Below are 11,573 nucleotides of genomic sequence, written 5' to 3' on the forward strand. Positions count from 1 at the left end.
AAAGGCGATCTGCTGCAGTTTAAATCGCTGATGAAGTTAATGCTAGTTCTAATCGAAAGGCTTCAAACTAAACATCTCATCACATTTTGCTGTGTATGGGGCCGCACAGCAACACATCAGGCAAGGTGAGCATGCTGAACGACAGCACCAACAATGGGCATGTGAGCCTCTGAACTGGTAGATTGCTTTCCCCTCCATTTCATCACGTTTGCTTAAGGACCATAAAGCACCAGGATGCACTAAATAACACCGACGCCCTGTACAAGAAGGGCCAGAGCCGCTTCCACCTCCGCTCTGTGCCACAGGCAGCGCAGAGCGGGACAGGAAGAGGCTGAATAAGCTGGTGAGGAAGGCCACTTCTGTCCTGGGCTGCTCCCTGGACTCTGTGGAGGAAGTAGCTGAGAGGAGGGTGTTGTCCAAGTTCACATCCATCATGGACAACACCTTCCACCCCCTGCACCAGACTATAGAGGAGCTGAGCAGCTCCTTTAGTGACAGACTTAGACAATTACTATTTAATACCCTGTGCAATAATACTGTTAAATAAGCGACTTCAGCTGTATAGTTATCTCACTACCTCACTGTTGTTCTTTACCTGGTACCACATAATGTACAACGTCGATCCATAAATCACCTTAAATGTACATAAGTCATCTTAAATCTCTGCTTTATTTCTTCTTCTTCTTTCCCGATGGACGCACTGCATATACCCCATGCACCTTTTCCTCCTTTTGGCACCTTCTTTTGAATATTGAGCTGATGTGACAATTGAATTTCTCCACTGTGAGACCAACAACATCTTATCTTATCTTATCTTATCTTATCTTAAAGAAAGTAGCAAAACCTGATGTCATACTATTCATCTGGGTGTTATTTTGACAGCAGCACCATCCCAGGCATTATTACACACATTGTTACACACCTTCACCCAGATCATGTTTGCCTCTTTCTGCGGGATTATGTGCCCTGCATTCAATTTTCCAGATCTCATTAACATCGGGTATCTTCTTTTTGTTGTTATTTTATTGATTGTTTTCTGTAAAAATGTTGGAACACCTTAAGAGAACTCCATTTTTGAGTCCAGCTGTTCGAAGTACCGTTTTTTTTTTCCTGCAGATATTTAATACGATCTGAAAACATATGCACAATTGTGTTTCCTGTCCTCAATAATCGAAATACCCTGTATCCTTTTTTCTGTCAAGCATTTATGGAATGTCCTGGAGAAAAAATGCTGAACCATGGAAAGCCAACCATGAAAAAAATAAATAAACCCTAATGATGTTGGTACCACTCAAAAAAACTAAAAAAACAAAGCTACCACCATCTTTCCAGGTGTCTAGTGGTGCCAGTGCCTCCATGGGTTCACGCTCTTTTGGCAACCAAAATGGGGCCCACCATGCTTTTGATGGATTTAATATTAAAATACTCCTGGCTGTTGTCTTGAGATGTTATTTCATTATTTCCACAAGATGTCCTTTCGTCATGATGCCATGTATTTTGTAAGTTGTATCTCCTCCTACATCATGATGGTGCCCCGGCTCTACTTCCCAGGTAACAGGATGTTTCTAGGCTTGCACATGATGGGCACGGTCAGGGGTCAGGGGTCAGGGAGTCAGGACAATTCCAAGGGCCCCAAAAAAGAAGCTTTTGGGATGATTTAAAATTTTTCTCCAAATCACAGAATGAGTCTCCTAAAAACGAAGGTCATTGTGCCTGGGTGCATTTGCAAACCAATCTTGCTTTTAATGTTGCTTTTGGAGTATTAGTTTCTTGCTTGCTGCCATGTTTCGCTGTAGACGAGTCTCCTACAAATCCTATTCTAATTTTGCCACGGCATCTAGGCAAATTTGGACTCCAAACTTCTGTTCCTTCAAGTGGGACTTGTTTGAACTTGCCACGTACTGTAAGAGATGCAAACAAGCGTTTGCATGCTGCCTGTCACAGACAAAGTGAGCTCAAGGCACGCACACGTAGACGGCTTCCCATCCAGGCTCCTGTCCCGGTGCCTTTAAAGTGAGCCTGTAAAGGGGGCGTGTTTGTCGAAAGTCGGTTCTTTCGTACCAGCAGGGACACACCGCTCCCTCCTGCCGAGATTCACCATGGCCTCTGCACTGACTTGCACACCTCTCACTTCGTGTTTACTGTTGTTTACGTTACTGTTCGCCGGCGCGTTTTGCGACGATGCTGAAGAAGATGAGCACGCCAAGCACACGTACACCGTGGAGATGTTTAACGAGGCGGTGCCCACTGCACCCCACTTTGTCATGTTTTACGCCCCGTGGTAAGTGGAGGGAAAAAAAACGACGTGTTTTTTCTTTTAGGTTGGTCGGTTATGACGTTTGTCTGTCTTCGGCAGCCGGCGTAAGGCCAGCAAATGTCCCCTGTTGCTGTGGTAACCGTTTACCGGTAAACCGGCTAGCAAGCTAGTTCGATGGTTAGCCGCAAGGCTAGCTAGCCCATCTGCTAAAGAGACCGTTGACTCGGTTAGCTTAGATGCTACGTTAGCATAGCCAAGTAGCAGCTTATCGGATTTAAACATTTGCTTTTTGGGGTCTTAAAGCGTATTGTTACGCAGATTTCTGGTTGTATGAGATATTGTTAAAAAAAAACATTTCGGGTAATAAAAAGCTGGAGCAGTTTGGCCGTCGCTGTTTTTGCACCACAAAGTTTTCAAAGTTACACGGGAGTAGCTGCGCTTACGTGGCACGCAGTGATTCCCTGTTATTGTCAGTGGCTGCAGAACCGGGGGTCCGCGGACCCACCGAGGTCCCGGAGACGGGGAGCGGAAGTTTTTACAAGCTAAAGATGTTTTAGCTTTTTCGTGTCTGAGGCTGATGACTGAAATCAAATGCCACGGTGTCTTGAACTTAGTGTTTTCTGGCATAGAAACATGTTTTTATAAGTCATCTGATCAGGACCCAGGGCTCTGCATTTAAATACAGAGCACTGATCACGTCCTCGGCTTGTCATCTGGTTCAGTACATTTCTGTTGATCAACCATCAGTTGTATTGTGTATGAACAGGAACAAGTGTTAAAACATGCAAGGCTGTATGTTCAATTGCCAGAATTAAAAGTTGGTCCATTTCAGCGACTAGTAAACCTCTCACAGTGCCTTTCTGTTTTTTGTAGTTATGGACGATGGCATGAGTTGGCATTGCTTAGCTGGTCTTAGGTTGGATGTTAACCTTTCAGAGTATAATTCTGTAATAAACCCTCGTGAAAGCTGTCCAAATGCATTCAGTGCTTCAAGTCCAAGTTTACGGCTGATGGGCTCCTTCCTCAACTTATCTGGGTCAGATTGTGCCGGTAGACTTATTTCTCACATTAGAAAACTAGAACAGCTCCAGTTTTTATAAGAGCTACCATCCGACAACCTCGATAACGATAAGTGGACGTTAACATTAGCAAAACATGCCAGGCTCCAGATTCTGATTTCGCATGCTCTCAACCAGTAGCCGGTTTTGTCAGGTCTCCATCTTTACAACAAAACTAGAAGGCATGATTACCCTGCAAGTTGGATCGACTTTTGGGTCCTCCCTCCGCATTGACATGAGCTGTAAACATGCCGTTAGCGTTTAAAAGCTTGTGCAATAACCCGGTTTATCACTTTCGCCTGCAGGTGTGGCCACTGCCAGAGACTGCAGCCCGCATGGAACGAACTGGCGGACAAGTACAACGGCATGGACGAGCCGCCGGTCTACGTGGTGAAAGTAGACTGCGTCCAGAACACCAAGTTCTGCTCCAGCGAGCACGGCGTTAGAGGATACCCAACGTAAGCGAGAGCTGCACCACCACTGAGTAAAACACACGTGCATGGAGACAGCCGTGTTGGTCTGAATCATGTATACGCTGTTTTTTTTTTTTTGTTTTTTGTTAGTTAAACAGGAGTGAAAGCTTTAAAGATTACCGGCACAGTATTTAAAATCAGAATGTATTTTTGTTTGCTTTATTGTCAACATTTTAAAAGATTATATCCAAAATATTAAACCTTTAGACATACACACTCACTGGCCACTTTATTAGGTACCCCATGCTAGTACTGAGTTGGACCCCCTTTTGCCTTCAGAACTGCCTTAATCCTTCATGGCATACATTCAACTAGGTACTGGAAACATTCCTCAGAGAGTTTGGTCCGGATTGACATGAAGGCGTCACATAGATGCTCCAGATTTGTCGTCTTCACATCCATGATGCGAATTCTCCCATTGCGCGATCTGGTGACTGTGGAGGCCGTTTGAGTACAGTGGACTCATCGTCATGTTCAAGAAACCAGTCTGACACGATATGTGCTTTATGACATGGTGCGTTATCCTGCTGGAAGTAGCCATCAGGAAATGGGTACACTGTGCCGACGTGTTGTGCGTTCAGAGATGCTCTTCTGCGTACCTTGGTTGTAATGAGAGGTTATTTGAGTTACTGTTCCCTTTCTATCAGCTCCAACCACCAAAGTCACCTGAATCACCTTTCTTCCCTATGGACCTTACCAAGCTCCGCCCACAACTGACCTAAAAAATCTGAAGTCTCATAAACAAAGCCTTGCGGCGCTTTAATTCTATGGAAGTTTCTATGTAAACATGGCGTCTTCCACTTGGACTGATTCTTTGCGGAGTATTCCCGACTCGATTAGTGCGTCATTCTGCCTGATTTTGAACAAATATCATCTACAACAATGGACAGAGGAACTAACAAGTTCATGTCATCATTTTTGGATGAGTTAAAGGTATTTGAGCCATGCGATGCCTCCAAAGTTGTGCACGTCACAGCAAAATGCTTTCGGTCGATGAGGAAAACGGCAGACCCTCACACCCTCAGCATTAATATAGACGTGGACAAGATAACTGATGCCTATTGTTCTTGCAAGGCTGGGTAAGTTGCTCCGATGCTCTTTTTCATGCGCGCCTAGCTGTATGCACTCGCGCTCCGTCTGCTGGTGTCGGATAAGGATGGGACGCTGTTGGCCCATCCCCGCCAACAAAATGCTAATAAATAAAAAAATAAAAAGCAATAAGTATTATTGCTTTGCTTTAAGTATTAAAGCAAATTTATAATACTTACACCAGCACACACTCCCTTGTTCTTGTTGATCCTACGAAGGTTGAACTGCTCATGTGGTCGTGCACAAGCTTTGATCCAAGCCCGGCATTCTGCTCCTGATTTTGGAAATCTGTGAATTTTCCTACCACAAATACGATCAGGATATCTGACATCACCAGTACAGATACCCCACTGGCAATGGAGAACCATTATTTTTCGATTGTTGATTCGAAAACTTTATGCCGGTATGCTAGTACAGTAGTAGTCTAGCACTACATTAGCTTGTGTTTGTGAGACTTCTTCGCACGTTGTAGCCACTCTATGACGTAGAATGGGCATCAGCCAATGAAAAGCGTCCCCTCTGGTAAGGTCCATTCTGATGCCCGGTTTGAGCTGCAGCAGGTCGTCTTGGCCATGCCTTCATCCCTAAAATGCATTGAGTTGCTGCCATGTGATTGGCTGATTTAGAAATGTGCGTTAACGAGCAGTTGGACAGGTGTACCTAATAAAGTGGCCTGTGATTGTGTGTCTCCTCAAAGTGAATGTTGATCTGCCAGGTTTTAGACCTTTTTTCATTTCATAAGTGAACCGTGGGCATGTTTTTCTTCATGGCTAAAAATGTGAAACAGACTGGATCTGACGATAAAACAGTAAAGCCACTGCAGCGCACGACTCCATGAATCATTATGAGAGGTGACACATTGACCCACGTTTAGTGAAATATTCTGCGTTCCTCGTCACGAGTAAACCCTAATCTGACGTCCCTCTACGCCTGCAAACCCAGCAGAAACACAACGTGCAATAGATGATTGACGAGAGCTTCGGGGCTGTTTTAGTTATATTATTGTCCTGGAATGTTTGCAGGTTTTTAATTTGAATTGCTTGCTGTTTAAAACATTTCTTTTTCCAGACTGAAGTTGTTTAAGCCGGACCAAGAAGCAGTAAAGTACCAGGGGCCCAGAGATCTGCAGTCTTTGGAGACGTGGATGCTGAAGACACTCCAGGAAGAGCCTTCAGTGAGTCTCATTCGCTCAGTAATCAACATAAAGCCTGCTTCTTGAGAAAAGGGCAAAAAAAAAAACTTTCTATCCATTTGTGTGATCCAGGAACCAGAGAGCGAACAGGAACCTCCTAAAGCCCCGGAGCCTAAACAGGGCATGTATGAGCTCACTGCAGCAAACTTCAAGGAACACATATCCAAAGGTAAACGTGACGCTTCAGGCCCACGTTGCTCACAGTGAAGATATTTTAGGTACAATACACAGAGGCTAAATAGAAATATCTGGACCGGTCCTGTTTTGTGGGCGAGCCGAACCACACGGTGATGGGAGAACTCAGGACGGACTGAATGACGGCAGCATAGAAGATGACCAGCAGCTCCTGTGGAAGGTTTTACCATTTCTCTGCTTCTGCTGCGCTCAGTCAGGAAGCCGGTGATCCACTGACAGGTGGAGGCCTTTCTTCAGGACGGGGATGACGGTGGAGCGCCTGAACCTCAAATGAACCTCCCGCAGCTCCAGGGACTAGTTGGAAGATCCGAGAGAGGATGGGAGCCATTTGCCCAGCGCAGGTTCTCAGGAATAAGGGGGAGATGTCATTGGGTTCTGGAGCTTTCCTGGTTTTCAGACACTGAAAGAAGTTATTAACATCTTCCTCAGTGGTTTTAGATCCAGAAAGGGGGTCTGTGGGGGGGTTGCTTGGTGTACGCAGCAGCAAAGGTTGTCACACTAGTTAATAGTCAAGGCAGTTTTTGTAAAGCTGCAGCTGTATCCGGCCGTAATGAGTAGCGGTTTCACTTTAGCGCCACACTTGGCTGCTTTTTCAGTTTTCATCCCCACCATGCGGTGCCTCTGCCCCATCACCATGGAAACGGCTCATCGCTCTGATTTGAATATCTGGAAGAACACGACCTATAACAGATTGGGGCCAGTAAACATAAACCGTTAAACCTGTTCTGTGGCTTTTTACACTCCACTGAAGCTCAATGTTTAAGCTGTAAAAATGAAACGATTGGTTGTTTAGTGTTGGAAAAGGCAGGATGTGACACGGGAGACACCTGGTTCTATGAAACCCGTTACATGTTTCTGTTTATTATAACACATAATGCTGGGTTCATAAATAAGTGGTTCACAGTATTAAAAGAACAAATCTTGAATACATTGCAACTTTATTTGATTTTTGAATGAAATGTTGATTGCGTTAATTTTTTTTAATGGGTTCTCTGTTCCCTATCCAGGTGTCCATTTCATAAAGTTCTTTGCACCGTGGTGCGGCCACTGTAAAGCCATGGCGCCGACCTGGGAGCAGCTGGCCTCCACCTTTGAGTACGCTGACGATGTGAAGATAGGAAAGGTGAGTTTCTCCCTCCCATCAATGTTGAGGACAACAGTCTCACAACGCATCCATACTCCATATTTTCCTTTACATTTTGAACGTAAACGTCCAGGACTGTTTCGCTGCATGCAGATAATCTGACACACTGATGTTGCAGGGATGGAGTTGTGCTTTATCAGCTCTCTTTAGTGCCAGCTAACTTTGTACTGTCAGGTTACTTGTGTGCCAGAACAGCTTGGTGTGAAGGTGATAAACAATGCTCGGTCTGTTTTTGGTCTGACGTCATCCCTGTGTGACCCAGGTGGACTGTACGCAGCACTACGAGGTGTGCTCTGAGAACGGAGTCAGAGGATACCCAACACTGCTGTTCTTCCACAACGGACAAAAGGTTGGGAAGGAGGCTCCTGTTGTCGCTTTTGTGCGCGCGGGATCAGCTCGAGTGGTAATAATGCCTCTGCTTTTTAATTTTTCTTTTTCCAAGACAGAGCAGTACAAAGGGAAGAGAGACCTGGACTCTTTCAAAGAGTTCGTGGACAACCAGCTGAAAGCTGCGCTCAACGCCGAGGTCAAGGAGGAGCCAGCTGATGAGCAAGATTCAAACGAGATTCCCACCGACGAGGCAGCGAACGAGGAAGTGAAGGTGGGTGTGGACAGCACAAGTGTAGAAGGAGACACGAAAGTGTTTGGTTAGGAAAACCTTTGGGTGTAACCAAACCTTGTCAGAAAACTCTGATATTATTAAAACTCTGTAAAATTCTTAGGAAATAAACTCTCTCAGAAAGCAGGATCCTGTTGTTGGACCTGATCCTGTTGGTTAAAGTAAGTGTGAGCTGTTAGTATAGTATAGCGCTTTAAGCTTATTTATTATCAGAGACGCTACATAAAGGAGGTGGTGCTGGAGTCGCCCTGTTGCGTTGACAGTAGCCTGATAAAGACCGCTCATCAGGCTGCCTGCCAACACTTAAAGGGCCAGTTTGCTCTAATTTATGACATCGATAAGTAAATGAGGAAGCAATGAAGCGATAGTTTTTCTGCTCACAATGATGGTGCACCATTAACGTCGGAAACCCGGTGAAAGCCTAAGAGGTTCTCTTGTGTAGAAGTCGTCGTCTTGATATTGCAGTAGAACATTTCCCTGTTTCTGCAGGAAGCTTCAGACGGTCAGGAGCAGCGTCTTAAGGACTGAATGAAGGCTGCAGTCTGTTTTTATGAAATGCACCAAACACCCCCTTGTTTTATCGCCTTTTTAGTGAGGTTAGTTATCTCTAGCTGATGTTACCAGAAGTTCTCTTGTTTGTGTAGGAGCTGTCAGCCGGTGCCTAGCTTCTTGTTCCTGGCTGGTTTCCAGTCGCTTCTCCAGATGAAGCCAAATAAGGTTCATGTTTCCCTCAATTTTGTCCCTAAGACTACAAAGATTTTTTATTTTATTTTTTTTTAACTCTACCAGTTGCCAGGGCCGACTTTATCATGTGATTGTGATTCTTTAGTTTTCTTTAGATCCGTAAGGTTTATCTAAGCCGTTGCTGTCATGTGTTTTCTGCAGTCCGACGTTTTGGTCCTGACTGAGAGCAACTTTGACGAGACGGTAGAAAAGGGCTTCACCTTCGTCAAGTTCTACGCCCCATGGTAAGATCGGCACTGCTGGGACACATGAGGAAGTAAACGGAACAAGGCAATATTTCAATAGTTGAGCTCCAACAGTTGTGTTCGGTCCAGAAATAAGTAAGAGACACTGACGTACCTGAAGTATTTATGCTTAAGAAAAGGCTTTATCTCAGTTTAGTCTTACAGTTTGATAAACCCGACCACTGGTGTTAACATTGGCACAACATGTTCCTGTGTAGTGCTGCAACAAAGCCTTCTTGCCCTTCAAACATTTATATATTCAGTTACGTAACAAACAATCGCTTTTCTGGTGGGGAGTGGGGTGTTGTACTATGATACGTCTGTCAATTTCTAATTACATCAGGATCAAATCGTAAAGCATCTAAATATTCCCACTGCTACTTTGTAGGTCAGAAAGTTCAGTTTTGGTCCTGTCTGACAACCTATTGCTTCAGCACCTGCACTGCGTGTCGCCTGGTGGCACAACCTGAGCTCTGCAGCTCCTCCAAAGAGATCACGGGCCTTTCAGCGGCTTCTTGGACGCTCTCTTTGCCCAGCCCGTCGGGTTAGATCTGCCTCGTCTAGGTCGGTCTCCTGGTCTAAACTCTTTCCACAACTTTGTCCCTGACCTGCTGTAGAAAGTTCTAATTAAGTTAACAGGTCAACTCTTATTTACCGCTCTGGTGACGTCTCCAGGCCATTAGTTGTAATGGCTTCAATGCAGGGCTATTGGGAGTGCAGTGCAGTGATTACATATGTGGTGGCCAAGTAGTGTTATGGTTATTTTAAGTAACAGAAGACTAATGCGTCCAGCAACAGCACCTAGTTAAACTAGGAATAAGAAACAGGTTGAATATAGCAGGGGTGAGCAGTGTATTTAAAACCAACAAGATTAGAAGTTTAACAACTTTACTACCATAAAAAATAATCCCTAAGAAGTATACAGTGCATGATGCCTAAAATCTTTACTAAAAGCTCAACCGCACGTTAAAATGGCTAAAAGGTCCAACACCAGAACTAAAACCTCCAGCAGCCTCAGCAGTCAGAGGGTAGTGAGGATCCGCCGCTCCAGCCTGCCGTCCTCCTGCAGTCCACCGCCGAGCTCTGGGTCCAGCGGCGCTGCCCTGATGACACCTCGGCTGGTTGCTCCCAGTCGCATCTCGCCAGCTGGGAGCCGGCGACTCCTTCATGGCGCTCTCCGTCTCGCTCTCTTCTTTTTGTCACTGGGTGTGGCCGCGCCTTTTCTTCCTGTCTCCCATCACTCATGATGGAAGACACCTGTGTAATTAGTCACTGGCCAGAGGGAGGGAGTGGCAACCGGTGGCTCCTTCAGTAAGCATGCACAAAAATATATACCCACCATGCAACAAACCCAAAACATGCACACAAAACAGCCACCTTCCTACAAAAACGCACAAAACACTTATTCTATGTATACCTATATTTTCTACAATTATGTGCTATTTGGTGTTGCTCTATTTAAAAAAAAAAAAAAAAAACAATAAAATACTCTGAAGTTTGCTATAACTTAAAATGTGGAAATGATTAAGGGGTGTGAATACTTTTGAAAGGCACTGTACTTTCTCTTTTAACATTCACGGATTCCCTTCTGCTGCCACGACTTTAGCAGAAATTTAATTTCTCTCACCGGTTTGTAAAAATTCAGCAGACTGACTCTTACCTTTATTTCCTGTTGGTAAATATTTAAAATATAAAGAAGTTGATTTATTTATTTTTAACAAAGGATTTTAAGTTGCCCAGTTTCTTTTTTCCACACCCTGATGAGCCCTCTGTGCTACTGGTCAGTAAAACTTGTTTTCCTGCGCCGCAGGTGTGGCCACTGCAAGAACCTCGCTCCAACCTGGGACGACCTTTCCAAGAAGGATTTCCCCGGCCTCACTGACGTCAAGATTGCCAAAGTGGACTGCACCGTCGAGCGCACCGTCTGCAACAAGTACTCTGTAGGTGCCCCCGGAAAGAGCCACGCAGCCCAAACCTGTACATGTACTGTGAATTTACTTAAGCTAAATAAAGGTGATGATGATGATGTGTGGATTTGTCTCTCAGGTGCGAGGTTACCCCACGCTGATAATCTTCAGAGCTGGGGTGCAGGGTGACGAGCACCACGGGGGCCGGGACCTGGAGAGTCTGCACAGCTTCGTGATGAGGCAGGCCAGAGACGAGCTGTAGGAACGGACCCGACGCCTCGCTACCTGGAACCTCCTTTCATTTTGGCCAGCAGGGCAACAATCTGCCCTGCAGCTGCCAAGCTTGATTCCCTTCAGCTAGGAGTTAAGCCACTGACGGACCGACGTCCTCATCTGGGTCTCTTGTTTTTCCAGACAGAATAATTGTGTTTGAATGTATTTTGTTTTTTTACCAATCTCCCAAGCTCAAATCTTAATCTGGTGAAGATTAAGATGCTGGTTGGACCCGTAAATGAAAGCCTGATGATCTCTGCTCCACTGAAAACCAAAAAAGCCCAACCACAGTTGTACCAACATGTTCATTAAAAACATGTTTTTTTTGCCCACTAAGTTTTAACTGTAAGACGTCATTGTTGTGAAACCGACTCAAGGTTGTAAAAGTTGTCCCACGA

General features: G+C 45.1%; 1 protein-coding gene across 1 annotated transcript; it reads left to right on the forward strand.

Moving 5' to 3' along the window:
- The first annotated feature begins 2,034 nt into the window (after positions 1 to 2,034).
- txndc5 (thioredoxin domain containing 5) lies at positions 2,035 to 11,573 on the forward strand. Its single transcript, XM_036124874.1, has 10 exons — positions 2,035 to 2,281; positions 3,621 to 3,773; positions 5,946 to 6,051; positions 6,142 to 6,238; positions 7,272 to 7,387; positions 7,671 to 7,757; positions 7,851 to 8,009; positions 8,913 to 8,995; positions 10,806 to 10,935; positions 11,042 to 11,573. Exons 1-10 carry the CDS (start codon positions 2,100 to 2,102, stop codon positions 11,162 to 11,164), a joined length of 1,236 nt encoding a protein of 411 aa, XP_035980767.1. The 5' UTR covers positions 2,035 to 2,099; the 3' UTR covers positions 11,165 to 11,573.

Source organism: Fundulus heteroclitus, chromosome 21, assembly GCF_011125445.2.
Source record: "Fundulus heteroclitus isolate FHET01 chromosome 21, MU-UCD_Fhet_4.1, whole genome shotgun sequence".
In the NCBI taxonomy this organism is placed as follows: Eukaryota; Metazoa; Chordata; class Actinopteri; order Cyprinodontiformes; family Fundulidae; genus Fundulus; species Fundulus heteroclitus.

Bases quoted from the DNA above. Each gene is read 5' to 3' on its own strand.
- txndc5 (XM_036124874.1), top strand. From the start codon at position 2,100: ATGGCCTCTGCACTGACTTGCACACCTCTCACTTCGTGTTTACTGTTG. The intron at 6,052-6,141 runs GTGAGTCTCATT...TGTGTGATCCAG, and splicing joins CACTCCAGGAAGAGCCTTCA to GAACCAGAGAGCGAACAGGA. The intron at 7,758-7,850 runs GTTGGGAAGGAG...TCTTTTTCCAAG, and splicing joins TCTTCCACAACGGACAAAAG to ACAGAGCAGTACAAAGGGAA.